This window comes from Neopsephotus bourkii, unplaced genomic scaffold, assembly GCF_033783945.1.
Source record: "Neopsephotus bourkii isolate Nb327-2 ecotype Australia unplaced genomic scaffold, CSIRO-AGI_Nbou_v1 NB_1760, whole genome shotgun sequence".
Lineage (NCBI taxonomy): Eukaryota > Metazoa > Chordata > Aves > Psittaciformes > Psittacidae > Neopsephotus > Neopsephotus bourkii.
In genome coordinates, this window is record NW_026902234.1 from 7,292,827 (window position 1) to 7,319,376 (window position 26,550).

Genomic DNA, 26,550 nt, shown 5'->3' on the forward strand with positions numbered 1-26,550 from the left:
CATTTTCCGGTAGGGATAATGGTAAGGAAAAGCTGCTTTAGCTTTCCAAAATGCTGCTTTTGGGGGATGAAAGTGCTTTCACAGATGCAGTCCTCCCAGGGACCAAGCAGAGACAGGAGACTCTTGTGTAGTTATGCCCTCACTTACTTAATAACTTCACTGTGCTTCAGAACATGTTATAATACTAGTGAAACTGATTTAATGAGGGCATAAGAACTTAATATTTCCTGAAAGTAACTACTCTGAAGTGAAAATGCAGTAATAAATTCAACCTGTTTATTTTAATCACAAAATCAGCTATGGAACTCCAAATTGCCAAAGTTTCTGCAAGGCATAAAATTCAGATAGGCATGGGCTTCTCAATATTTATGAACTGTGACGTATAAAAATTAGCAGTCCCTAGGTGAAAATATTTTCAGTTTTTCAAGGGGATATTGTGAAGAAGTTTTATTAATAATTTTAATTTTCATTGCGCTCTGCTCAGAGGTTCCTTTCCAAAACCTTGAAGAGGATATTTTTTTTTTTAACAATTTGTTCTTTTTCATTAGGTATCAATTGATTTGTAACTTTTCACCTTTAAAAAGGCTTGAAGTAACATATTTCTGATCTTACACCTGTATTTGAGAAGCACTATCCTTTGTCTAATACTTTCCATAAAGATAGAAAAAAGGCATATGCAGCAAATGAAGCATTGTTTTCCTGGAAGTTTTAATAAACTATCCTTTCTGCTTCAAACTGGCTCCAGTTTAACAAAATACTGATGCACGCATTTTAGTTCTGTTAGTGACACTTTGGCCTGCATAGTGTCAAGTATGCACTGAAGTATGTTGCTCAGCCAGACACAGAGTGTGGTCCTCTCTTTGGTAGGTCAGATACCAGTCAGAAACTAATCCCTTATCCAGACCTAAATGTCTAGAAAGCTAAGAGTATTCAATAGCAGAATAAGACTTACTATCCTCTCTTTTACAGAATACAGCATTGTCGGTGAAAAATAAAAACCCAGGAGCTGCTGTGTTGCATCAGGGTGTCCCTGGGAGCTCTAAACTGAGCTAGAACCATTTGCCACTATCGTGGATTAGTAAATGCAATGACATATTTGTCAAGGGAGATGCAGTAAAGGTTAATTATTTAAACCTGACCTAAATTTCCCATGCTCCTATCTTGTTCTACAATAACAACAATAAGTTCTGCAGTAATAATTTGTCGTATAGACTAAAACTAGAATTAATTATGACCCACACTGGACAAGAAGTAGCTTTTTCCTCATTCTTCATCCCAGCTGGGGGCATGTAAGTAGATGCATAATGCTGCCCATTGAAACTATAACTCATTAAATCACATTGGTATATAAAGGGCATATTAAATCCTACCTAAGTGACTAAGGGGGTAGTCAGTGAAGATGACAGTTTCTCTCCTGTATCCCCTCATCCTTAACAAAGAAATATGTTGAAGCTGTTTACAAGTAGTCCCTTTTAAACTCTCACGTATCGTGAGCTGTGTTGTGTGTATATGTGTGAGTGTATACAAGTATGTGCAACAGAGACAGAAGGAGAGAGAAAGTCACCATAATGCATTCTGCAGAAAAAAATGAGGTTTATCAAGAGATTAATAAAAAGAAAAAAAATTGGCAGCAGAGGAGTCCTGAGTGAGGTAGCTTAATGTTTGTGCCTTTGTCACACATATGGTAAAGTCTCAAGTTCAGTATCTAAAATAGTCATATCTAAAAGCCAGAAGAAGAAAAAACCTCTCCCTTATTTCATATTGCACGGGCTGTCTGGCTGGAGGCCAAAGACATGACAACTTGCATTGTAGCAGGGAGACAAGTGTGACTCCCTGATCAAGGTCAGCAATTTTTAATGAACAGAGCCTGATTACTGCTCCCTTTGTGGTAAAAGGTTGTTTGGAGGTGAACAAGGCTCTGTGCACAGAGGTATTCCACACACACCCTTCTTCCCTTTCAAAACCAGACAAGCTGGATCTGACTCCAGTACAGTTCCTTGCATCTGGAGAATGCCTCCCTGAGAAGCAGGCACAGTAGCTCTGTAACTAAGGCTGATGCATCCTTATCTCTGCATGCAGCGCCTGCAGTCAGCAGTGACTGAAACCCTGTGAACAGTTTTACTGTACCATTTCATCACGTCTCTTGAACAGTAAGGTCCCTCAGCTGTTACAAGGCTTGCCCTCACAAGGTTTTGCTTTACCAGCACTGGGATTACAGGGCTGCTGAGAATGTTTGACTGCTTTGGCATTCAGATAGATCCAAGCTTTGTCCCTCTAAATCACATATTGACTTTTCTAGGACATGGCCTTGTTATGAATGGATTTGAGGTAAAATCAGTCCTGCTGCAGTCTCAAGGGCATTTTAAGATTTGGGCTTAGTGGGACCAGAATTTCAAACCTAGGTTCTTTCTAGAGGAGGGATCAAAAATGAGCAAGAAAGTTGATTTCTGGTATTAGAGTTTGTCGTAAGAGCTACAGCCTTCCAGAAATGTCAAATTCCTGAGACTGACTGTGGGTCAGAACTTTCCATTAAGCTTCTCCTCTGGAAGCAGATCTGCCTGAAGATCAGATGACAGACACGAGAAACCAATGTTTGTTTACATACTCAGAGTTTAAAATAAGAAATTTGCAGCATTCATGATTATGTTTTGGAAAGGCTTTCTAAAAGTTCTTTGTGAAGAGGCAGCACCATTTGCTTTTACGCCGTAGTAAGCAGAACCTTTTCTCTGGTATTCATAGCCTATTTGGGAAGTACTTTCCAGCATCTGTGGGCAAAGCTGTTTAAAAACATTTCTCTACAAAAATAAAGTTGTGAAGCTATAAAGCATTTTTTATCTTGGCAGACCAAATATTTTTTTTCCAGTATTTCAGGAAAACTTTGACATTCCCAGAAGTCCATTAGCTTGACTATTTTGGGGTGGGGTTTTCTTTTTGCCTTTAATCTTCTACTGGGAATGACTTTGTTTATATCGATATAGAGTTATTGTTTTATCAGCCCATATTTAGGTCCTAGCTGTCTTAATTGACCTTTTTAAGGAGGTTTGCTTTGAACAAAAAAGTAATGGATTTTCTTGTTTTGAAAAGAACAGCTTTGGTGTTACATTAGATCCCAGCCAGTGGGATTTATAATCCAATTCTTATAAAGATTCAGAGTGTTGATACCAAGAGCTGGAGCACTTCATTGTCCATATGGAGCATTGTTGTAAAATCAGGAAGTTCTGAATCCTTTATTTTAACTCTTATGTTTAACAACTTCAAATAGTTAAAATATGGGGGGTGGGTCCTGCTGTTGATTAGCTAAGTATTTCCTCACGCTCCTATGTAGAAAATAATCATGCATATTTGATGTCTTTCTCTTTTTCTCCTTATATTTCAAATAATTCAGCTAGACAATCTCCATCAATTGGGTAAGCGGAGCTGTAACACCTACTTAAGGGAGGGGAGCCATCTGGTTTCCTTGCAACTTGGAGCCTGCTGGCAAATATTAGGTTGTACCAATTTAGAGAATGATGAAGTGGGAAATAATGGACATTCTTTAAGAGTCTGAAATGGGATCAGCTGTTATTGGCAAAAATTGGCAGGTGCGGTGCACTATGCTGGCTGTAAGCATGGTCTCTAGCTGGAGAGTGCAGCTGGGAAAATGGCCTGCTAATTGAATGGTTACAGGACTCCCAGCAGCTCTGACAGTAGTAGAGCATCATTAGTTGGAGGCTCTTGGTTGACTTGGTGGAAGCTGTCGCAGAATGAAGGACCTTGCAAGTTGATGTTTACTTTCTAAGTGTTAGTGTGTTTATTGCCTGTTACTCAGAATGAGTCCTTGTGGAATCAGAAGAGCTTTCAAACTCACGAGGAATGGCATAAGGCTAGCGATATCTAGTTCTTATTTGTATTTACATCACTGTGACTCCCAGCAGTGGCTGGGAGTCATAAAAGCTACTCAATTACACTTTTGTTTTACTGCGCTCTTCTATTGTTATCTTACCCATCCCTCTCTTTTCCCCTTTTATTTTCACCTGCATTAGGTTCCTACATTGTCTTGGTTTGGAGCAGCAACTATTCTTTTTTTTATCTAGACTCTGAGAAGGCCTTGTCCTCGACTGAGTTTCTTGGATGCTGCTGTAACTCATACAGTGGTTACAGAAACAAAAATAGCCTAGTTTTGGTCCAGAATAGTATTACATGCTCTTCTGGTTTATGTGGGTCTCAGAATAGCAGTGTGTGCAAAAGCACGTGTACATTAGCCATGGGTCCCTTTTTCATATGTTGTTTTTATTCATTAAATGCAAACATATTGCAGTGCATCCTAGTTTAATATAAAAGTCTGCTGTGGCATTTTCCCTCAGCTGTTAGGACCCCTTGAGGGAAGATCTGTTGGCAATGAGTGCCGCAGAAAGCACTGCTGACTCCAGAGCACTCTTCACATATCATCAGTGACTGTAGCACCCCTATACGCCTAAAATCCCTCCAACTATGTAAGGCATAGCTTTTCTGTATTAGATATGGTGGCTAGGAGGCAAGAGGCTTCAGCAGTAGGGTTGTCCCACCCAGCACGCCTTTAGCATTTATAGGCATGAGGTTATCTTTGAGTGTGGATTGAATGAGGAACAGCAGGTTGAAAACTGGTCTGAAGGTCCTGGTGCTCTGCTGCTGGTGCTTCTACACCTCTACATCAGGTGTAGGCCAAGTTTTAAACCCTCTGGGAGGACTGATGAGACCAATTTTTCAAGTTGGACCCTGAGCAAGTCTTCCAGTGGCCATCATGCTCTTCCGCAGTTGAGTTCATAGAGCTGGAAAAAAATGCCTTCGATTTGTGTCTGTGTTTGAATAACCTGTGTCAGGAGGGAGGCAGGGAGATAAAACTGAAAGGATTTGGAAGCTGTACTCCTAGATCAAAACCCTGTGTGGCAAACTTGAAGCATAGGCCTATAGTGGACCAGGAAATAATGAGACATTGATGAAGAGGCTCTTGCCTCCTTCCCCCAGTTCTACCTCTGCAGCCTGGGACAAGCTATTTTGGGGAATGCCATTTTTTTAAATGTCATAGCTTGATGCACACCAATTTGTGGTGTCTGGTTCTAGCTTAACTCTCCTGAATGTTTATTCTACCCCTCTTGATTCTTCTGGCATTAAAAAGTGAATGGAAATAACTCACCCAGCTTCAGAAAATTAAGTAGACTGAGCATCATCCTGGAGCTGGACAATAACCCTTGGTTTGGGACTGGTTTTGGGAAACAAAACATGCTAGTGTGCCTGCTGGGGACCTGGATGGCCTACTGAAAGATGGTTGGCAGGGAATGAAACCAGGCTGAGTTTGAGACCTTTCCCAAGCACCCATTTTGCCAGGGCAGATCCACCCTGTAGCAAGCCCTGCAGGCATGTATAGCATCCCAAACCCTGCTCTGCCCCATGGGAAAGCCAGCACATTTTAGTGGTCAGCATGATCCCCTTGCTGGGGTTGCAGGTGGGGCTGGAGTAGGCCACCAGGAAAGGTTCATGGTGCTTTAGGGAGGAAGGCCCAGGCAGGTCCAGCATGTTCCATCAGAAAGATGTCAACATCCCACTTCCTTTCTTTTCTTTATCTTTTTTTATCTTCCCCTTTCCTCCGCTCCTAGCTGAATGAATCCGCCAAGCAGCTCATCGAGATGGACAAGACATGCTCGGCAGCCGCCTCTGGCTGCGACGTGCTGCTGACAACGGAGCCGGCAGCAGTGGCAGCAGCATCAGCGGTGGGCCTGACACCATGCTCCACTCTGACCGGCGCCGGGGCAGCTGGGGCGGCCCAGAGGCAGGCGGAGGGCAAGAAGAACACCAAGAAGCGCCACTCCTTCACCGCCCTTAGCATGACGCACAAGTCCTCGCAGGCTACCAGCAACCGGCACTCCATGGAGATCAGTGCCCCTGTCCTCATCAGCTCCAGCGACCCGCGGGCAGCCGCCAGGATTGGGGACTTGACCCACCTCTCTTCCAGTGCCCCGGCCCAGGTAAGGTTGGGGTGGAGGTGGCGTTTTGGTGCCCTTAGTGGACGGCATGCTTTTGCCTGGCCTCTTTCAATGTGACTGGTCCGTGCACGAAGCAGCTGCACAGTGGTGTTGTCCTGATGTGACAGTACTTGGCATCTGTCATTCCCATCCTTGTGTTAATCAGTGCGCAAGCATGAGGGGCCAGAGAATAAAGCCAAATTTGGTTCACAGTAATCTAGCACATTTAAAAAATAAAGAAGTAATTCTACATTTGTTTGAAGTAATGCAGCTTATGTTTCATCACTTTCTGTTGTAGGAATGAAGCATTTTGAGTGACACTGTTACCCTGCAGGGTAGCAATGTCAATATGGAATTCACACACTGGGAATAAAGAAGATTTTTTGAGTGTTTATTTCCCTACAGAGCATTGGAAGATAAGCAAGTGTGCTGTACTTTTACAAGTGTTGTACCCAGTGAGTAGCTGCTGTGCAGAAACAGCCAAGGAAGTTTTAAACTATCACACGTGCTGAGGGTGCAGCCCTTCCATCTTTCCCCCTCTTGAAGGAGAAGACAGAGGAGGAACCTCCTGAACATCCCCACAGGTCCCAAAAAAATTGCTTCTGAGAGGCTGCTTCTGGGTGGCTGGCAGAAACAGGAGCCAGACTCAGGGATGCACTGAAACACCTTGTAAATGCTCACTGCTTCTGTGGATAAGGGAATCCAACTGGAAGCTTGCAGTTTGAAGATGTACAAAGGAATGGAAAATAATAATAGTAATACTCCTAAAACTTTTCTGACTCAGCCTTCCTGCTCAGTCATCTACAACCTCAGTGTGCAGACACGTGGTCACAGTTTCCCTCTACAGATCAGCTGGTCATGTAGATGAGGTCTCAGTGACATGGTTTAGTGGTGGCCTTGGCAGTCCTGGAATAAAGGTTGGACTCTATGATCTTAAAGGTCTTTTCAACCTAGCTGATTCTATGATTCCATGATTTCTCCACTGAAGGAAGTCACCCTTGCCCTTTTCCTCTCCCTGGCCATGCCTTCCTGCTCTTCACACCCGTGTCCCCATACAGGGACAAATGTGGATTGTTTCCCTCCCCTGTGGCAACTGGGAGCAGGAAAGCAATCCATGTTACAGCCTACACTGGTATGTGTGTAGACATCTAGGAGAGGGCAGTGCAGGAAGGGAGATAAACATCAAACTGGAGGGACTACCTTGGGCAAGAACGCTTGCTTGTATCCATTTGCAGCGCTGGTGGGTCTTCCCTTTGGGAGACAGCTGTGCCCCACTGCCACCCAGGACATGAGCCCAATGCCCCTGCAGCACAGGTTCTCTAGGACACCAGGGAAAGCAGTGCTCCTGTGTGCATGCCAATGTGCACCATTGGGCCAGCTGAAACAGAGTGCTAATGGTGGAGCATGGATGCTGCCATGGTGGAGCAGCACCCTCTGCTCCTATCTCAGCTGCTCACCTCCCTCTACTGCCCATCTACATGTAGAAGCCAGAGACATAGCTCTGTCCAACTGTAATTTAGCCTTTTCCAGGCAGGGCCTCTGTACTGTAAGACTTTTCCTCTCCTTTCAGCCCCCAGCAGGGCATACAAAGCAGCATATGTTCCAAGATGTCCTGGGACATCTGTGAAGCAGCACAAGCACTAGACACAAGTGAGGGTCCCAAGATTGTCAAGCTAAATGACACACAGGTTTTTGGCACTCAGAGTGACACATTTGGACTTTACAGAGATGTGACAGACTGTGGCTTTTCTGTTCTTATGCTAGTCAAAGGAAACACCATGTGCACCCTTTGCTAGAGTAATGTGAAAACTCATTCTAAGCTAGTAAACTGCAAAAATTAGGCCATGAAGCAGAAAGCGCTTTGACTATTCTCCCCCCTTTTAAAAGAACAACTGGTATGCAAAACCTCACTTGGTTCACAGACCATTATGGCATTTGGGCAGAAGTGGTAGGGGACAAAAGGGGCCCCATGTTCCCTGGAACAGATTGTTTTTATTGAAACACAACCCACAGGAAGGTTGGTTAGGTTCTTTGCACTGGGTGGGAAGACACATAATTGGTGTCCCCGTCCCCCAACACATCTACTTTAAAGCTGCCTTGACCAGCCTGTCGTCTCCTATTAAAGCAGCTTGAAACGCAGCTCCACCAGCCTCCAGTAGACCTGGCCTCCCAAACCAAGAAGCTGCCAGCTCCTGGGCAAGTGTTATTGAGGACTTGAGGCTCCCTTGGTGATTCTCACTGCTCAGAATTGAGGCTCCCGAACACTGTTTTTTCCCCTCTCTCTGGTTTTGAAGGCATACTCTCTGGGAGCTGCTCACCTCTGCAAATTGACCTGCTTTTAGCCTTCTTAGGTTTACAGAACCCTGAATTTGCCTCTTACCAAATACACATTAAAATTGTGCAGCCTTATTAATATAACTATTAATCCCATGATAATAGGGGTTATGTTTTAATTAAAAATGTCAGAAATTCAGTTCCTTTTCTGCCATCTGCTAAGACCTGACATGGCTCTGAAACAATTAGTGATGCTGCAGCCTTAGACAGAAAATAAGTTCAGCACTTTTCTTTTATTCACGTGGCTGAACAACAGCTAACATAGCATAAACAATGGGCCCCTGAGCATTTACATCAAGGCTTTCAGGGCAGTGAGAATCTTGACTTCAGACCATTTTATTTTGTGTTTGGCATGTTTAAGGTAAATGTCTTGTACGTCTTGTTCAGGGTTTGAAGTCTTGACAATCTGCAGACTGATTCTACTTCTGCTTCAGAAGTCCTCAGAGGTATTGCTGGGAGCATGGGCAGGTTGGTAGGAAGGCTGTGCATGTAGCTACCAAACTTACTGGTGAGCTCTGCTGCAGGAAGATGTCTCGCTTTTTGTTTCCTTACTTAAAGAAGAACCTCTCTGCCCTGCAAGTCATCATCACATCACTTGAGTAGTTCTCTCTATAATCTTCTCAGGCCCCTGATAGTTTGTAACAGCAAATTCAGCCAAAGCATATTTCTTATGAGGAAGCAACAAATTTACAGTTTCAGTGGTGAATGCCTGACAAATTTATGCCTTTCCTTTCAATATTAGAATCTAAATTTGGGTTATTGTGTCTTTATATCACATCCTTGAAAATTCCAGACACTTTATCAGTATTTATTTAACAGATTTCTTCTTTAACAGAAATAAAGGTATTTTGTTCAGTTTAGTAGATATGAGCTTCTCTGGTACGTTTCAAGATTGGTATCTAGCCTGCGGGGGGGGGGTGTCTACATTGTTTAAATGTTTGACACAGTTTTCCTATAGCCTGTCTTTTGAATAAGCAGAATTCAATTACAGGAGTTCTTGAATGGCATCCAGTCTCCTACCTCAGGCAACTGGCTGGTGCCCAACGAAACAAGCATCCATTTTCCTTGTAGACCTGAGGCTCCTGTGTCAAGGGCACCTGCTTTGTCCCTGCTGACATGAGAAGAAATGGAGACACTAAGGGCTTCTTACTGTAGGAACTTAAAATTTAGGTGCAAATTTTGCATGTTTCAGTAGATGTGAAATGTATTCCACCCTTTAGAAGTGATTTCATGCATAGTACTATATTCCTGTGGCTTTTGTCAATTTTTTGTGAATTGAAACCAGACTTTCATGTCAAACTCATGGGGTTTTTTTGTTTTTATGTAGTTGTTTAACTATTATAAGACTCCTGCTTCTCCAGGAGGGCACAAATTTATGCATACTGAGCATTGACATGCAGACCAGAGTATGAAATCACATGTTTTGAAAGCATTTCTTCATACCATTAATTTAATAATTGAACACTACAAGCCCTTCATAACATGTTCATTTTCTTTAAGTAGAACCAACTCTGCTGTTTCCTAAAAGCCAAGATGTGTTTTGAAATTAGTCGTGGTCAGAAAACCATCTTCATTGACTGCAAACCCAGGGACACTCAGAGGTACGGGAATCAACTTCCAGCCACCTCAGCTGGATAAAATAGTGACTGGAAGACTACAAGGACAGAAAGCATTTCTTTTCAAAGAGGCAATGCTGGGATCTTGATTTTGCTTTAAGCCAAATTTACTTCTTGTATGCTTTTTATTGCACACTGAGTATCACTTATTAGATGTAAGATCTCCGTCTTAAAGGTAATAGTGACTGTTGGCAAAGTAGATTTTTATTGAAATTGTAAATAGTGCTGCAATCCTATGATGGAGCAGAAGCTGAATTCGATTACAGGTGCAGAGGAGTGGTTCGTAACCGAGACTCCCTGGGGAGTGGGGAAGGTCCCCCTGGACAGTAATTGTGCCTAAGCCTCAGATGGCTTGTCTTGCTTCCATTTCCACCCCTTATGAATTATTCTACCCTGCTATTTGGAAAGGTCATAGGTCAGTACTGCTCCAGATCCCCTGTTTTTTGACAGAAAACGCATCTCATGAATAATGAAGCATGGCTTTGTGCACACCAGGATAACAGCTGAGGGAGAAAGAAAGGAACTTCTATGTGTGTTTTGAACGACTCATCACCACGCACAAGAAGTCCATTTGTATCTGTGAGGGGTAGTACAGGCTCCTAACCAGAGGCCACATGTTCAGGAAAAGCTGAGAATAATGTCTTGCACAGTTCCAGTCCCAAAGAGTGACAGTATTTGAAATGAAAAATGTTCCTTGAAGTGTCTTGCTATATAAAGCATATGAAAGTGTGACTCCTTATCAGTTATTTAGAAGTGCTGAATTTTAGCTGAGAAAACGTAATAGCAGAACTCTGGTTCAGCCTTGACTGATAACCTAAATGTGCTGACCATGAGAAGCATACAAGTTTATACATAAAATCCAGACACTAAAAATGAACCTTGAATTTTCAAGTGCACAACAGGATCTGAGATATGAAAGGAAATACAGGTATTTTTCAGTTTTGGCCTGGAGTCCAAATTCTAGCCAACTTACTTCTGGCTGTGAATGACAACTGACTGGACATCCATTAGTGAAAATGAGACAGCTGAAACCAGGGGCAGCTATTTCATGAGGCTGAACCACTCAAAATGGCAAAAGAGAAGTAATATCAGTGCAACCTGTGCTTCTGTCATTTAGATCAATATGTATTGAAAGCAGCATAGCAGACTTTGCTAAAGTTTAACCTTGCTAAAATTTAGCCTTAAATACTTCATGGTCTTTGTATAATCTCAATTCTATTCAGAATTATTTAGAACTGGTTCCAAACACAGCCTATTTATTGTACCTCTATTTTAAATAATTTTATAAATAAAACTCTTTTGGGGGGGTTTTGTAGGTAGGAAGGAGTTAATTTTTTTCAAGCAGAGTTTAGGGCAGGCATGTAAGCTGTATTTTTGCTTTCCTTTTGCTACCAGTAGGTCTTTGAATATACTCTACATATTGGGATATCTTACATTGTTTGTCAAAAATGTTGCGAATAGGCGCATGTGCTGACTCAGTCTATTGACTGATTACATAAGCTACCAAGAATCCAGGTCAAAGCAAAATCGCCTTTCAGAAGTTACTGGTTTAAAGACAGTGCCTTCTCTTTATCCTATAATTTCCCTTGTCACAAAATCATTTTGAAAGGTTTTTGAAGAACCACAAAACCTTTTTTTTTTATAGGATCTGGGAAGAGAGAATGTTGTGCTATAGAAGGGCTATTCAACTGGGCATGAAATCCCGTTGCCTGCAAAACAAAAGCAAAATATTTTATTTCCAGATGCTCCTCAGGGTAGTAACCCAAAAACATTTTGCCACTGAAATCATTTTTCCACAGGGCTAATCCTGAGGCTTTATGCTACCTGCCAGTCAACTACTGGTTTGGAAGCCTCAAGAGCAAGCAAGGCAATCTCTTGGTATTTACACTATACCACAAAATCCTGTCCATCCGGCACATGCTATGTGTACAAGCATGAGATACGAACAGAAACTACTACAGAGTGTATTTTTCTTTTTTTGTTTGTTTGGTGGGTTTGTTCATTTGTTTACCACTACTGTCTCCCTGGAGGAGGACTTCCTACAGGAAGCATTGCACAGGATTCCAATGTATTCACTGTGTAGTTATCAAAAGGGTAATTAGAAATGTGGGATTAAATTAACCTCTTTTAGAGGTCAAGCTTTTACTTTAAGCTTTTCTGTCTCTCTGCATTTGATTTTTCATGTTCTTTGATCCCAGAACTGCAAGAAACTATTTACTATAAAACCGTTTAAAACCTCATGGTGAAGAGCTAGACACTGGTGCTTAGTGCTGAAAGGGTTAGTCTGAGAGAGAAACAAGGCTGACTAAAATATAATTCTCATGATGCTCATCCGCATGATGCTTAATTAGTCCTCATTTTGGGGAACTAAGAAACTGCAAATCAGAATAACCAGTGCTTTTATGGACGGGAATGTCAAACGAACATTTGGAAGATGACAACAAATATTTGGTTTGTTTTGATTTCTTTTATTCTAACTTGCAGCCATCCTTAGATTGCAGGTTATGTAAACGGAAGCTCAGGAAATAGATTTACATGATTTCTTCAGCTCTCTGCATAGCTGCATGGGCTATTCACAAAAGACAGGATCTAGATCTTTTTGGCCTACTGTGAACCAAAAAATAATCAGGGCCAACAAGCTACTAGAACAGACTAGCATAATATTCTGCCTCACCTTCACCCACAGACACAGATACTTACAGATTGCAAGAACCCCTCAGTAAATGCTAAGTCATATAAATTTAGATCATTTTTTTCAGGAAGGAACTGGGTATTTATGCAGCTGCAGCTGTTATCATGCACCTTTGTTTGGTTTTTACACACATACCATTATGGAAGAAAAAATCTTACTCTAGAACGGGTAAGTCTGTTTCAGCTCCCACTTTGGTAATTAGCATTTGATGAGGCTACTTGTTCTTGCATGTAACACTTTTCATCAATACTTGGTGCACTACAACGCATTAAGAGCTAATACATTATTTCTAGGAACATTAGGGCTTGGAGTGATTGCCACAGTTATTGTTTTATGGAGTCAGCAAATTAGGGAAACAAGTCACAGGAATCTTAAAGACCCTTAGCCTATTTTTTGTAATATCTCCAGAGGATGGTATGTCAACCTATGTGAGTTGAATGCTTTGTGGTTTTCTCTTATTTTAAAGTAATATTAAAGAGAAATTTAAAATAAGCTGTAAATATGCATCCAAGACATTAAAAGAAATATTCCTGTGAATTAATGAATGTGATAAGTGCCCTGTGGTGAGAGAGTGCTGGATTTGCTTTGAAGTCAAAACTGAGATTTCTGGTTGATGATTTTCTAGATGATAAGAACATTCGTCTGATAGCAGCAGCAATTATTTTTCTGTGAAGGCTGCTGCAACCTGCAATGTCATTGTAGTCTGTCCCTAGTTTTATCACTGTCTTCTTGACTGCTATTCCCTTCCAAGACTGAGCCCAATGCTTTTGCAAGGCACTTCACTAATCCTTACAGGCACCACGTCTTTTTGAATTAAACCACAAATGTGGCCTTAAAGTACTGGTGAAAATCTAAAGTAAATCTACAGGGGGGATTAAATGATATTTGATGCTCAAAGTCCAGACTACTAATTTTTATGCTTTCATAGAGGTGTGGATGGGAAGAGAGAAAGGGGATGAATTTGAGATGAAGTTTCAGCCCAGATGAGTGGTTATTACCTTTAATTTCCTAGTCTCTGTGGGCTTGTCAGTAATGTTTCGCCAGGTTGGTTACTTTTAAATATGTCAGAGCTGACACAAGAGGCAGCAACATCTCGGCAGTGTATTATTTACCCAGGAGTATATGGTATAAACTGTAATATAAATATATCATTACAGATACACTGAAGTGCAATTTGTTTTGATGTTCCTGTAGTTCTCTTGCAAATAACACTTATCAGTTGGAGGAGGAATGAGATCCGTATTAGACACCTTGTGGTGTCCTCTGAAGAAGTTGGACTGTTTGTTCTTTGTTCTGGGAATCAGAATTTCTTAGGAAATTCTGGCTCTCAAGGATGGACAGTTATCTTTTTCATTTTTGTTCAGCTAGGTTTGGCTGTCCTGAATGGTGCTTGGGGCTGTGACTTACTTAAGCATTTAGAAATGGTGCTGGAAATGCTGCATGGGGACCAAGAGCAGAGACGCTTTGCTCTGCTCCTAATTTGCTCCAGAGGACCATGCTGCTTGGCTAGTTTAGCCGAGCCCCAAGGTGCCTTTAGTCAGAGCCTTTCTTCATTCTTGGTTCTCACATGAAGTCTTCTTATAACAGCCAACATGGAGACAGGGAGGAAGAAACAGACAATTTTTAGGGAGGCCTCAAGGTTTGAGTTATGAGTTTCTGAGACATAAGTGTTAGGGAACAGGGCTAAGTTGTGTTTCAGTGGTCATAAGGAGGCTGTTTTCTTTATGTACAGAAGGCAGAAAGTCCTTTTCTATTACTAGGCAGCCCATGGGCTATTACACCAGAGTTGCTGGTGATAAAACCAAATGGCAGAGCAGGAGCTGGGTGTGAGATATCTATCATGCAGAATAATTGTGTCCGTGTATATAGTCCACAAGTTTTACTCAAGATTTAGCCTTCTGCAGTACAGGTGAGGTCGCTGTGCTATTAATGGGCATAAAGAAGCAGGAATTAGAACAGAAGTTATCCAGAGGTGGTCTTCAGCACGCCTTCATGCAGCTGCTTTTCCCTGCTGGCTGGCAGCTGGGGTTGTATTGTCCCTTGGGAGAGAGGAACTGTTGCTGTTGAGCTGAAAACATTGGCAGTGGTAAGTGGTACTCAGAGAATGCCAGACTGGAGTGGGAGCATGAAGCAGTCGGATTTGGCTGTTTAGTGGCCTAAGTAAATGGGATGAGAGTTGGCAGTGTCTAGTTCAGAAAACTGCAGCCACCATTAGAGTAAACAGCTTCTTAATCAGGAGGTATATTACAGTGTGATTACCCAGCATGTCATGTCTGGAAACTCAATGGCCAAATGTTTAAAGGCATTAGGGGCTCATAAAGATAGAACGGGTCACCAAATGGCATTTTCAGAAGTGGCTCTTATTACTTAGATCGCAATAAACTCCATGGGAGTCAGACAGTGGAGTACTTCTTAATAGCTCCCTGAGAAAACTTTGTAAAGTTCCTGTTTTTATCAATAGATGCCAATGTGCTTCTTAAAAACCTGACTGCCAGAGGCATCTCCTCCCAGATAAGTCTTAGCAATGGTGAATAGCAGAGGTGGAAGAAGGATTAAGACACAAATGCTGCAGTGTTTGAGCCCTCTCTGTGTAAAGCCTGAACATGGCTGTGTTCACATGCCTGGTGCCACAGGAAGGTGGATAACACAGGGATGTGCCATCAGAAGGTTCTGAGGTTCTGTGGCACACAGACCTCACAAAAGGTATCAAAGCAGAGAACAAAAAACCTGAGCATTGTCTTGGATTCCCATTCACCTGAGCAGATGAAGAGGAGAGTGGGACACTTTTAGTGCCTTGTTCCTTAGATCACAACAGTAAATGTAAAACCTGGCTCCAGGGCTAAATAAAGAAGGAAAACAAACTAAACCCTGCTACCAGCTGTGATGGAGAAAGGCCTGCTGTGTTGTCCAGGAGAACTATTAGTGTTACTGGGGAAACTCATATGAAATTGTGAGAATGTAAAGTGGAAAGGTAAACTTCCAACAAAGGTAACCAAAAATGTGAAGAAATAGGAGTTTATTATTAAAAAAAATAAAAAAGCAGTCTTTTCAAAATCTTATTTCAAATATTATCTTGCAAAATAATCTGTCAGTATTGTATCTTATAGTATGAGCCAATCATTGATACATAAGCAAGAGAAGAGAACAGGGCCTTAAAAGGGGAGGTTTAGGAGACCTTCACCATGTCAGGGTCTGTAGTTTAAATGCAAAGCTGGTGCACATTCAGATGCATAGTTGCAATCAGGCAGTCACCAAGAGAATTCATCAAGGAGCACAGAGGTGGGTGACACTGAAGAGCAGAACACTTGTGTGAACGTAAATGCCACAATGTGAACAGAGGAAGGCCAGCAGGTCCTGTGGAGTAAAACCTGATTATGAAAAGAGGGGTCATAGGCACACTGGCAAGTACACCATCATGTCACAGCCGGCAGGGGAGAGCAGCTAAAGAAAACCTGGAGCACAATCAGAAGCAGGCACTGATTTAGAGTTTGGATGCATGTGGTGTGCAAAGTGTCAAAAATGAATGGTTTGTAGGGTTCAGGCTGGCACCAGATGTAGCAGTATTGCAGTAAAAGGCCACAGGCAAGAAACTGAATGTCAGGTGGAGAGAGGACATACAGAACTATGGAGATTTCTTTGGGATTATTCAAGGAAAAAAAACCAACATTGTCATCTAGCAACATTGAATTAAAATTGCATGATTTCTTAATCCCTCGGATTGTATGTTAGTACAAATGTAATAGCACATAGAAAGTGCTTGGGCTTATGCTTCCAGTAATACAGAAGACACATAAGCCACCACTGTCAGTATAAATGGGCCTTTCCAGTTGCACCCTGAGGCTGTTCATTCAGTTCTGTTTATTTGTGAGGTAAAACCAAAGTGGTTTGTCCTACCAAGGAAGGGTGGGGACCGACCTATTTTCTTGGAGGCAATTTCTCTAGCTCAGAGCAGGCATACGCTGGTGGCACAACATGAAGAAGTTTGAACCAGGCTTACTTCTTGAATGAGGCAGCTGCCAGGTCTTTCTGCCCAGCATCTTCCACAATTCCTAACTCATTAACAAGCTCAAAATAACAAATGAGGGATCATTCTGCAGCTATGCCTACATTTTTTAGTGGGTTGGGTTTTTTTCTGTAAGTTGATATTATCTCACTGATGTGACAGGCAGGATTAATAAAGCCTTAGTCACAGAACTGGAAAGAACACTTACACATAGGACTAAGAGCTGCCTGGAACCTTCCTTGTTTGAGCAAGCAGCCAGAAAGTAAAGGGAAATAATGAGAAAAAGGAGACGTACTTGTCACTACAACTTTGTGATTGAGCATACATGTCGGTGAGAGAGGAGACAGCTTGCTGCTTGTTGCCAAAAGCCATGGAATCACAGAGCAGCGTCTTCATATTTTGCTGCATGATTTCCTAGTGGTATGGTGTTAATATACAACAAAGCAATATAGCTTAGCAATAGACTGACAAAACATGACACTAATAATTACGTGGGCTTTTTTGGAATTGGGTGACCTTGAAACCATTAATTAAATAGCAATGTGTGTCTTGGGTTTTTTTCAGTGTCTTGGTTTAATTCAGTGCTATTTGTAAGTACAAAAAATGTCCCTGTGTTTCTGTTCCCAAAATAAATCAATATTTACTGTTTGTTAGATAACATTTGGAAACGGAAAGCTGCACTAGAGGTCTGCGAACTGCTCAGTTTTTGCCGTGTGTAACAGGCACTGAACCTACAATTTGTGCCTAAACTTCAGATCCTACTTTGTAGAGCCATTCTGGCTATAGATGTGCTGCAGCAATTTGTTAGACTTACTAAAAAAGCCTTGTGCTCAAGTAAGCCATTACTTATCCCATCAGCCCAGTTTTGACCTGTCTTTACAGCAAGATCTGTTGTTACAGGCCTTGGCATTACTTCAGGAGAAGTTTCCAGTCAGCATTCATTTCTGACATAGATGAATGAGGACTTTGGTGAGACAACTCAAAAGAGTTTGTCCTACATACTTTCACAGAGCATTAAGCTTTGAAAAGTGAATGATTACGTTTAGAATTGCCTTTCAACATTAATGGCTGAAAAAGATCTGTCCAGTTCTTTATATGAGAGTAAGGATTTATTTGCTGTGGTAAAAATGGACTCCTACCTTCTCTGTCCAGAGGTACACCTGGTTTGGCTTGTGTTGTCACCTTTTTCTTAAGGTGAGGAACACTCCTGATGATAAAACCAGTATACATAAATGAGACTGCATTTTGGAAATTGATAGTATCTTCTTCTCCAGATATCCATAATCATTAACCAAAAGACTGCAAATTTAAAAACAAGCTTTTGAGGGAAAAATGTTACTTTTATCAAAGAAGGTACTGTTGCAGAGGTACACATGTTGAGCTGATACTACAAAGTAGTCAAGTAGTTTTGTGTTCTAAAACTTTTAAGATCTGCACACAAAGTACAACTACGTTCCTCTGACAGGTAAATGAAAATACTAATATACCTTGTGCCAGAAACATATTTTTGGAATGTGTAAGACTAAAAGATGTATATTATAATGTAGTAAAAAAGTCTGGGAATTGAAAAAAATAAGGTTGTTTTTCTTCTGTGCTTTTCCTCTGTGCCTTCTCCTGAAGGCATTTTAGGAAATGATGGGCTTCATCTTAATATTTGTATGTTCTTCTTTGTGTATTTTCAGGATTCCTCTTTGATTGGAACAGCCACAGTGGCTGCTCCCAGGACAAGTGCAATAATTGGAGATCAGGGAACATCACCGAAGGTCCAGCTGCCCCTCAATATGTAAGCAGCTCATCTCAGTTGCTGTGTACCCTTTTGTTTCCAGTCGTGTGCACATGCATGCATGTGTTTGAAATCTGAAAGCCTGAATGTCAGCTCTGGAGCATTCTGAGGAGAGATCACAAGTTCATACATGACCATGAAAAATTGAGTAAAGAAAGGCAAAACGTTGTCCTTTCCCTGTGAGCCCTTTTAGACTCCTGGTATATTTATTACAGCTGTATGAATCACTGTGAAGTAAATTGAATGCCTCTCAGCTAGAAAAGATCTTCCTTCATTTAAAGCTCTTAAAAGAGGTGTAGTCCCATGCAATCAAACACCTGATCCATTCATCATTAACCAGAAAAAAAATGAACCAATTGCTTTTTTTTTTTCAGTGCCATAAACAAAGGCAATGAACTAACTTCATGTCGTGGGCATATAGGCTTATTGAATAGTGTGTGCAATAACAGAAGGTTGACTAGATACAGACTTCATTATAATAAATCTCTTCTAGCCTGGTTGCTTCATCTGATACCTGTCTAGTTAAACCACTGAACCCTTTCTTCTCATCACACATACCTTGTGAAAGGAGTAGAACTACATAGACACACATACGCACACCAGTATTTTAGGGATTTACGATATGACCAAAACAAGGTCTGAATTCACAAAATCCTAAAATAACATAACAAATCTGCTTTAAGGAGGATAGAGGAGTTGGAACAGAACCAAAACGAATTTGTTCTTAGCTACTGAGGTGAGATCTTCATACCTGAGGGGTACCACACATCACTGACTGCTCCTCAGAGGGCTCTATCATCATCTTGTGGTCACTCTGCAGTCTGTGTGGCACATAGTGGGGTACAAATTTATTTCAAGTCTTGCTCAGGCTGGGAACAAGTAACTGGCAATATTTCCACTATTTAGTTGCTGAATCAGAACATTTTCCAGCTCTTTGGCAATGCCCCTGCCTCTGTGCCTCAGCAAGCCTCCCATTCTCCCTCCATGCTTTTCCCTTGTGAAGCAGCCTTGTAATCCAGTCTGTCATTTTGCATTTGCAAGCCAAGTTCCCGTCAAAGAGGAAGTTTTATCTGAAAGCTGTAGCAGAACTGGGGAGGCACACCCCTAGACAGAGCCTAGGGGCTTCTGCATTATAAGTAGAGTGACATGCAGCTCGGCAAGGCTAAGAACATGAGCCACCTCTCTTAGGCCTTTACTTAGGGAACTTTTAATAAACATTTCGGCTTCTTCTAGGTCCTACTCCCTAACCCTTATCCTCACTGTTTCATGTAGCCCAGAATAACTTGCTATTACATTTTGCAAGATTTCAGATTGTTTTAACACTTTCTTCTCGGTTGTAGAGAGTTTGCTGGTGGAGTTTCACACCTAAAATCTAGAGAACGGTGAAACATGCCCAAGTCCAAAGGCTTTGGTTTAAGGCAAAATTAGTCTCGGGAAATGGGACCGATAGACTAAAACCACTTTCTGGGTAGGGAAGCTGCATGCACTCAAATTTTCAACCATGTATGAGAGCAGGTGTCCCACCAACTTTCCCACAGCCCCATCTCTGTCTGCACATGGGGCACATGCATGTCTCCACAGGGTGGGCATGCCAGCCATGGCAGGGCAGTAGACCCAGGCTGGGCCTATCACAGGCTTTGGAGAAGTCCCTACTTGTTGCAGACTAATAGAGGAAAACCCAGGGACTGGCATCTTCCCACTGACCACCTCCATTGTCCCAGGGTCATGCTATGTCATCATCACATACCAGTTTTCAGCAGTTTAGCGATGCAGAGTTTGGTCAGTTTTGGCATGGGCTGTTGTACACCTTCTTCAAGTCCTTGGAAGGATTTTGGTACTCTCTCCAGAAGATGTTTAGGTGCATCGTGATATTGGATATTCAGGTTTAATTCAGGAGAGTGAGTTGGCGGAATTTCCAGGGAGGAGCAAAAAGAAACTAATAGGAAACCTGGAGATAGCTGCAAGGGAAAGCAGCCTATGATCCACTTAAGGTAATTTTCCTTGCACCTTCTTCCAGCATCTCAACCTGTAAATTACAGTATTACATGTAGCACCTTGGGAAAAGGGATGAGTTTATCCATCTAAAATGCTCTGTCCTTGACCCATCGCTTTACCAATAGCCTTGTGTAAGCATTAACTTAAAAAGGGGTAGTCAAAGCCACACTTTCTGCTCCCTTGAGTGCAGTCTGGCGCTTTCCATTATGCCCTAGAAGAGCGCAGTGCTGAAGGGTTAGCACTGAAGCACGCAACCTTATTTCACATCAGGGTGATGCATTTTAATATTCTTCAGTTCATATGTAGCCTCATGATTTTCATCAGGTGAACAGCTACAGATCTTCTCAGGACCACCTGATTGCATAGGCTGAACAAAGGATGTGCAGGATGGCTTCTCCCATCTGTTGACTAATGAAATACAGTTTCTGGTTAGGCCGTTTCCCCCCATGCATGTGGTAAACAGAGCCTAAGCATGCCCCAAGGAGCTGTTACCAAATATTTCATATTCTGCTCATTACTGCTGTTTACTTACTACTTTCCAAATAAAAATAAGGAAATCTACCAGTACATAAAGGAGCAGAATCAGAAAAACTAACAGGATTTATTCCTCAATTATATTTCCTGGAGAGTCAAAGTGAAAAAATATGTATAATTTTTATTGGCTGCAAGTCTACAATCACAATGGCTATAGTTTTCATTATTTCTCTGGTTTGCTGCTATAAGGTGGGCAGCAAGCCTTTTCTCACCCACTCCCCCAAGCCTAAGAGCATTCTGACACACTTTGTAGTGTAAATGCACTTTCTGTAGGTGTTTCCCCATTGTCCTAATCTCTCTGCACTGCCTGTAAAGCACAAATAAAATAAAATCAAGAAGGCACAATTTGATCAAGAATTAACATAACTCCCTTTTTGCATCTGTAGCAAGGTAACAGCACACACACACACGCAAAGATATTTGCAAAGAAAGTGTGGCTCTATGTGTGCGTTCTTGTTATCCTATCCTGACTTTTCATTATTCCCCTAAGTGGAAGCAATCATTCTTAATTTTCAACAAGGATCTCTCTAAACAAAGAGAATATCTTTAGGGACTTTAAGTCGTAGTGGTTTCACAACATTAGACACATCCCTGAAGTAGTAACGGAAGAACAAAAGACAGATAAAAAGAAAGATTTTAAACAAAGGGAATAAATAAAACCTGCAATTAAATAAATAAAAACTTCCACATATTGGGTCCTCTATTAAAGATTTATCAGAATACTTCCATGCAATGCATCCCAAACCAGATTCCACCATAAGAATCCCGTCGCAGAATTTGGCCTCTGTCAATTTTCAGCTTACCCACATAACACAGAAGTTATTATACTATATCAGAACAGGTTGGTGTGTTGCTTCTAAAACTGCTCAGCATAAATAGCATCAAGAAAGCTGCAAGAAATGCTGCTTTACATGTTTTTGAAGTAGCTTACCCATAAGAAAAGTTTCTTCTGGAAATTCACAGTAGAAGTGGCTCCCACCCTGAAGCATACGAATACATACTTCATCCAGATGTTAGGCTCTGCAAAGCCTTCCTGTTCAAGTCCTGGTTAACCTGACTGTCTCCGTAATTGCCTTATCCTTGTGAAATCCCTGCTAAGTCCTTCAGTGCTGCTTTGTGGCAGTGTTCTGCTTTGGTTGTGCCCTGAGTGAGATGTCCTATGAATTTTTAATTTACTCCTTTTCTTTAGTCTGATTAGTTATTCCCTTATTGTCTTAGCATCCAGTTGATCTTGTCTCTGCTGCTACTTGGCTGGTATGCTGTAATGATGTTTCTTTTTAACAACCATTTCTGAGCAGTGTCTCTACTGACTTTCTGCTCTGTGGGGCTGGAATCGAACTGGGACAGGCAGTGTCATCAGCTGGGTGCTTTCTTCTTGTGTGACCTCTCCCCACAGCTACCTAGCCCTGTACGCCTACAAGCCTCAGAAGAACGACGAGCTGGAGCTCCGCAAAGGTGAGATGTACCGGGTCATTGAGAAGTGCCAGGACGGCTGGTTCAAGGGGACATCTCTGAGGAGTGGAATGTCCGGTGTCTTCCCAGGCAACTATGTGACACCTGTGTCAAGGTGAGGACCACTGCCCAATGTGTTTATGCCTGATCTGGGCTGAGAGGGATTCTGCATCCAGAGGTTGCTGAAAATAATGTAGCTCTGCTTTTATATTGCATTCCCCTTCCAGAAATTTTCTGCTGCCATTGCAGCCTTGGGTAATGAAACTTACTTCTTCTAGCATTGGGATTATCCATGTTCTCAGAAGACTTCACTAGCCATGGTAGATTATGGCATTTACAACCTCTGACTTTACAAAGTCTGATGAGCACAGGTTTTGCTATTGTAGAGAATCTTTTGGCTAATGATTTTTTTATTGTTATAAAGCTCATGGTCATGTAACAGGGATAAACAAAATAAGAAATGCTTGTGACTTGCTTTTCAGTAGCTCCTCATGTAGGTTTTGTTTTTCTCAAATCAAAGATCTTGAATTGTTTAGCTCTGGATTAATGTCTGAGCTGTTAAAATTCAGAAGTGGTAGGAGAGTTCAGTGACTTGTCTGATTTTAGCTACCTCTGTCTTTGTTGCAGAAGATGAGAAAAGGAAAGAATAACATGTGTGGGGAGGAATGCCATTTGTCAGAGTTGGGTGTTGTACAACACCAAATCAAAGGTTATTTTTGATATAGAGCCCACTCTGAAGTAGTCTGCAAGCTGAGGATAAAGTTCATAAGTATGTCACAGACTGTTTTGCCCTATATGCTCCTTGCAGCTGAATATTGCCATGTGTATACCCATATCCGTTTTAGAGCAACCGTGGGTTTGCAAACCGAACTCACTCTGCATATGCTCTCAGTCTCTCCTCCCACATGCACACAGTCTCCACCATCTTTTCCAGGGAAAGGTGCCTCACAACTCAGACAGTGTTGATATTGAAAAATTGATCCAGGTTTGTTCCGTTTTCAGTTTACGTGAAGTCTGTAATGTGTGGAATGAGCAAGACCAAAAGTTAAGAGCAGATCAGAAGACGTTAACTAAGCCTGCTGACACTCCTAATATTGCCTCTCATTTAGAAAAAAAAAACACCAAAAAACCAACACATGAATTCATGGGTTCTTCGCTGTTCATCACTTAAATGTATTTACCTGACTTTATAGAGCCCCTTGACTTGCCTTCACTCCTTGCCTCTTCAGCCCTTAATTAGTAAAGAAGTTTGCGCTGAAGGGTTGGTGATCTGAATCAGCAAGTGTTTATTAAATGCAGCATGTCACAGCTAGAACAAGACAGAGAAGTGCTAAAGGGCAAAAGTGCTTTCCACAACATCAGAAAGCAGCTTTATGATTATATTTATGATCCTGTGAGCTAATTAAGCTCCTGTGTAAATCACCCTCAGTGAGAACAGCAAAGAAAATCTGATAGCAACAAAATCTCCTATTTGCTGCATTTTCAAATTACTTTGTTCCCCTTTGACAACAAAGCAGAGGATTAGAGTCGTACCTGGTTTTCTGCCACTCCCCACAAAACCCAAGGAGAAGAGGTTGCCTATGAATCTAATAACACAGAACTAGATTTATAAGCTGCCAAAACACACGTGTGAGCAGAGCATGGTGGAAAAAGGACAAAATCCTTTAGATGGACAGACAGGCACGGGGCAGCAGAGAAAAATTGCCACATCCGACATCTGTCCAGCTCTGTGGAAGCCACAGATTGTTTCTGTACCTGTCGGTGTGCATGTTTGCCAGAACACAACTCTCAGTGGACTATTAGGTGTTCTTTTCTGGCAAACTCAACCTAGTGCAGATGGCCAAGTCAGCTCCAGCTGAACCTTGCTGCTACCCTTCCAGCTCTTCACGGCAGATGACAGACAGTCAAGATTTCCATCTGGTGGGATTCCCAGCTTTTTCTCACCTGGAGACTGATAAAAAAAAAAATTTGAAGGAAAAAAACCAACCGAAACCAAAACCAGACTCATTTAGCAAAACATAATCCAGGCAAACCTTTTACCATGAGATTGCCAAGTCAATGACATCACAGTGTTGGTTTTCCTTCTGTGATTTTGAGGGTAGAAGGGATTGGGCAGAGGGGATGGTTGTCTTGTTCTCTTTTGGACCATACCTTTGTTTTGGTCTCTTTCCATCAGAATTTCAGTCTTTTGGCTCTTCCCCTTCCACTCTTTTCTTAGGGTTACTTCTGTGTTTCATGTCCTCTAAATGAGACCAGATTGTTCAGCATATTCTTTCTTTCTGCGCTTCTCCCCTCTGTATTCCCACACAACAATTTTGGGGCCACAGAAATTCACACAATCAGGTTGGTCTTCTACCCTTTCAGTTATCCTCTCCTCTCTTGCTAACACTGTCTCATTTCCATTTTCTCCACCACACTTTGTTCTGTATCATATGGCCTCTGCTGTCCTTTCCTGGAGGAGGACTTTGGCACATGGAGCAGCCCAGGAGAGCAGAACAGCACCTAATGGTCCCTCTGTTTCATGGCATCTACTGCTGGGGAAAGAAATTATTCAGGAACCTGAGTGAGAAACTCAGAGAAAGAGCTGCTGAGCAACAACTGAGTTTGCCCATTGGTATCCTTCTGTCTTCCCCAGCATTCTCCTGCCCTGGTCAGAGAGTTTCTAGCTCAGTGATAAGAGGACCAAGACCTGCTCTAGGCTGAAATCATTGCATAGGAAGTCTTCCCAGCCATCCAAATAAATACAAACTATGCATACAGTTTAAGTGAGCAGTGAAAGAGGGGTTGATTATCATTTGGATTTCCTTTTCAGTAAGGTCAGCTGCATTCCCTTCCCTTTTGCATTTCCTTAGCAAGTTTAAACTGGACCTGGTTATATCAATAGGGTAAGTGTTCGGTCAAGACAAGCCCTTCCAAGTCTGCTGCTTTTCAGTCCTCTTCAACAGCCAAACACAGATTTGGTGTTATCCATCTTCTTTTCTCCCTGTGGGGTTTTATGCAGGTTTGGTCCTAAGAAAAGATGTCTGCATCTGTTTTAATTATCACTCCATTAGTGCCTGTAAAATAGCCTCTGGCACATGAAACATTTTGGACATATCCATTTCTTCTGAATTTAGATTTGTGGTTTCACTAGAAACTATGCAGACAGCAATGTAGCTTAAGAAAAAATGTGATGAGAAATATCATCTTTTCCATTTTCACCCTGCGCATCTTCCCATAGGGTAAGGGGCTGAAAATATCTTCCAGTACGCTTACAACTGTATCCTGTAAAGATAAATATATACCTGTATCTCAGTTTGCTTTAACACCTGAGAGGGTATCATGTTGAACCCCCCTACATAACTGAGGGTGCTTATCAGCATTGTGGCTGGGTATCTGTGTCTCTGCAGCACACTTATGCTGTGCCTTGTCTCCATGCAGGGTGCCAGTGGGAGCCGGGCAGCCCAGGAACAGCGGAGCTGGGGGACCTCCAGCAACAAAAGGAGCCCCAGGAGCCATCCACCCTGTTGGGGCTGGTCACACCAACACTGCCACAGCTGTCAGACCGGTTGTTCCTATCACTGCTCCTCAGACACATCCTCAGCTACAGGCGGCCTCTCCACAGCTGAATAACTGCTTGAGGTATTCAGCTCAGCAGCCAGCCAGCCAGACCCGCAACGCCATGCAGATGGGTATGTGCACAGTGCCTCTTGCCCTGTGTTGGCAGGATTGATGTAGTGCCCCTTGAGCACAAGCCTTTCAAGTCTGCCCGTCCCTGAATCTTTCTTTCTCGTTCTAGTCACAGTTCAGTCAATGTGGAACAAAGTATGTTTTATTTGCTTGTAATATTTATGGGTTTCTATTGATCTCTGGGAACCACATTGTGTTTATCAGATTGTTATGTTGCTACAGCTGAAATAGATTATAATGTTTACAAATATTTATACAATTTATCTGATTGGAGGCAAGCACCCTGCGTACTGAGGAGATTAACAGCTCTGAGTCCGGTCGGCTTGCTGATGGAAAAATATTGCCCTTATTGCAGGGCAAGTAATTCAAGACTTAAAATTAGGAAGCATTTCACTGGGCTTCAGTGATGAAAGGTACTTATTAAGCAGAATGGGACCCAATGTTAGCGATAAAGCAAAAGATCTGAAAAATACTTCCACCTTTTTGAAATAAGA

At 42.0% G+C, this 26,550-nt stretch overlaps 1 protein-coding gene across 1 annotated transcript in view; it reads left to right on the plus strand.

Annotated features, from left to right (window-relative positions):
- Window positions 1-26,550, plus strand: part of SH3RF3 (SH3 domain containing ring finger 3) — a 247,016-nt gene that overhangs the window by 181,449 nt on the left and 39,017 nt on the right. Inside the window, exons 4-7 of the mRNA XM_061377606.1 lie at window positions 5,613-5,981; window positions 18,306-18,406; window positions 22,332-22,502; window positions 25,808-26,058. Coding sequence (XP_061233590.1) covers window positions 5,613-5,981; window positions 18,306-18,406; window positions 22,332-22,502; window positions 25,808-26,058 — 892 coding nt within the window. The remainder of the gene's footprint in view (window positions 1-5,612; window positions 5,982-18,305; window positions 18,407-22,331; window positions 22,503-25,807; window positions 26,059-26,550) is intronic.